The 2,217-nt window shown below is 64.2% G+C and overlaps 1 protein-coding gene across 1 annotated transcript in view; it reads left to right on the top strand.

The window, feature by feature from the left end:
- LOC112122534 (ribonuclease Oy-like) overlaps nt 1-2,217 on the top strand; it is a 12,627-nt gene that overhangs the window by 6,214 nt on the left and 4,196 nt on the right. Inside the window, 2 exon segments of the mRNA XM_026658835.2 lie at nt 748-832; nt 1,924-1,981. Of these exon segments, the coding sequence (XP_026514620.1) occupies nt 748-832; nt 1,924-1,981 (143 nt within the window).

The raw sequence follows: 2,217 nt of genomic DNA, 5'->3' as shown, positions 1-2,217 counted from the left end.
CCCCCAGGGCCCATAGGGGGCGGATCGGGGGCGTGGTCAGAGCACCCTGCGCTGTGGCTATTCTCTGTTCCCCGGGGCTGCTCCTCCGTAGCCCTGGAAGGCACCTCCTCACCTGAGATGATCTCCCCCCATCCTCTCCCTTTACTGAGTGAGGAATATCTATCCTGGATCCACTTTGGGCATCTCCCCAGACCCCTCACCCCCAGCACCCACCCACCCACCGAACTTCCTGATGGTGGTGGCTGAGGGCCCCCAGGGTCCCCGCACAGCTGTGCTCGAGGGGCGTGTTTTGCTGCATGAAGAAGTGAAACCACCTCGAGGGCTTTCCATTTTCGGCTCCCCGGCCGGCTCCACCCTTCGGCCAGGCAGCGTCTCTCTCCGGCGCCGGCCAGATTGGACTGAGCAGGGTAAGCTGGGCGTTCGTGAACCGGGCTTTCCAAGCCCAGATCCCTCCAGATTCCCGACTCCCAGCCTCCTCCTCCTAGTGCTCCCCATTAACTCCCCCGGGGAGGTAACCGAGAGGTGCCGGATCCAACCCGGGGCTCCCACCCTGGGGTGCTGGCTGTGCGTGGCAATTGCCCAGCACACAGACCCAGAGATGTTTGGCCGAATCCACCCCTGGACAGTGACTTCCACCAAGGACGGGGGCTGCCCCGGGGGGGTTGGCAGGACGTGGCCTGTGCCGCCCGGGGACAACCGTGGCCGCCGTTGCTCCCCCGTGTCAGCGGTTTGGCGCTTGCCTTGCAGGGACGATGGTGCGTGGGGCCGTGCTGGCGTTCCTGTGGCTGGCCGGAGTGGAGATGCTCCGGGAGGAGCAGGTGGAGCGAAGCGGGTAGGTGCCGCCGGCAGTGAGTGCCCCTTTGCAGTGGTGCCCGCTGGCTCCAGCACTGGTGGGGGGCAGAGCGGGGTCCAGGGCTCCAGTTCCTATTCTTAGGGACCAGCTGAGATCTCACTGGACCTATAGGCGCACTGATCCCCATCCCCAGCGGGCTTCATACGGGGATTCTGGGGGGACTGACCCCTAGATTACAGCCCCGAGGCCCCGTCTGCCCTGCAAGCAAGTTGCAGAGCGTCCCCTAGCGAGGAACAACCCTCACTGATCCGGGGGGCAGGGAGAAGGATTTGCACTGGTGACCATGTGGAGTGCAAGAAACACAGAGGTAGGAGCTGGGGAAAGCCCCTTGGAAACCTCTCTCCCCACCAGCGTAGGAGGTGGGCTGGGGACATGGCCGAAGCGCCCTGTGCTGTGGTTCTTCTCCGCCCCCCAGGGGGCAGATCGGGGGCGTGGCCGGAGGGCCCTGTGCTGTGGTTCTTCTCTGCCCCCCCAAGGACAGGTGGGGCATGGCCAGAGGGCCCTCTGCTGTGGTTCTTCTCTGCCCCCCCAAGGACAGGTGGGGGCGTGGCCAGAGGGGGGGCAGAGAAGGGGACAGCGTGTGAGTTAGGGCAGCCCTGGCAGGGCCAAGAATTGAGTGGTCGGGGAGGACAAAGGGGGCTTAAAGCCGCCTCCCATCCTGTCCCTGCCCCGGGTGCAGAAAGGGGGTGACTCCGAATCAGGCTCCAGATTTTCCACTTCCTGTCTGTCTGAGCTACTTGCTCAGCCCCCCAGCGCCGCAGCGTCTCCGCGCCTGACAGTCTTTGGCACTTTTATCCTTCCCCCCGCCCCCCGCCCGTGAGGCTTGGCAGGGATGGGCTGGGCTGGGCTATCATCCCCATTGTACAGATGGGGAAACTGAGGCACAGACTAAGTGACTCGGCCAAGGAATCTGTAGGGAGATGGGTTTTGAACTCAGAGTCCCCAAGCCATACCTCTAGGCCACCCTTCCTTTCCACTTCCCCATCTCCTTCCCCCCTGCCCCTGCCCCTACCCCTACCCCTACCCCTACCCCTGCGTGGTCTCTGCAAAGCTCTGCTTTGCCTCTCTAGGTTTTGCAGCTGGAAGTGCATGAAGTTTGTCCAGATGTGGCCGGGATCGTTCTGCGTGGTGAGCGCCGGCCGCCCCACCCCCAAACCTTCCCCCCTATATCTGATCCCTGCCCCACAACACCTCCCCCAGCCCCCATACCTGGCTGCGGCTGCCACCTACAGGTAGCAAGCGGAACAGCCACATGCACCGGCTGAAAAGCCTGGCATTAGGGAACTAAACCAGGCTGGCTGCTTGCCAGAGCTGGGCCCGTGGTCTGCCCTAGGGCAGGGAACGAGGGGCCAGCCGGGACCGTG

This window comes from Terrapene carolina, unplaced genomic scaffold (assembly GCF_002925995.2).
Source record: "Terrapene carolina triunguis isolate 2854851 unplaced genomic scaffold, T_m_triunguis-2.0 Scaffold517, whole genome shotgun sequence".
Lineage (NCBI taxonomy): Eukaryota > Metazoa > Chordata > Testudines > Emydidae > Terrapene > Terrapene triunguis.
The sequence above is the reverse complement of the archived record's forward strand: the minus strand, read 5'-3'. Positions and strand labels throughout refer to the sequence as shown.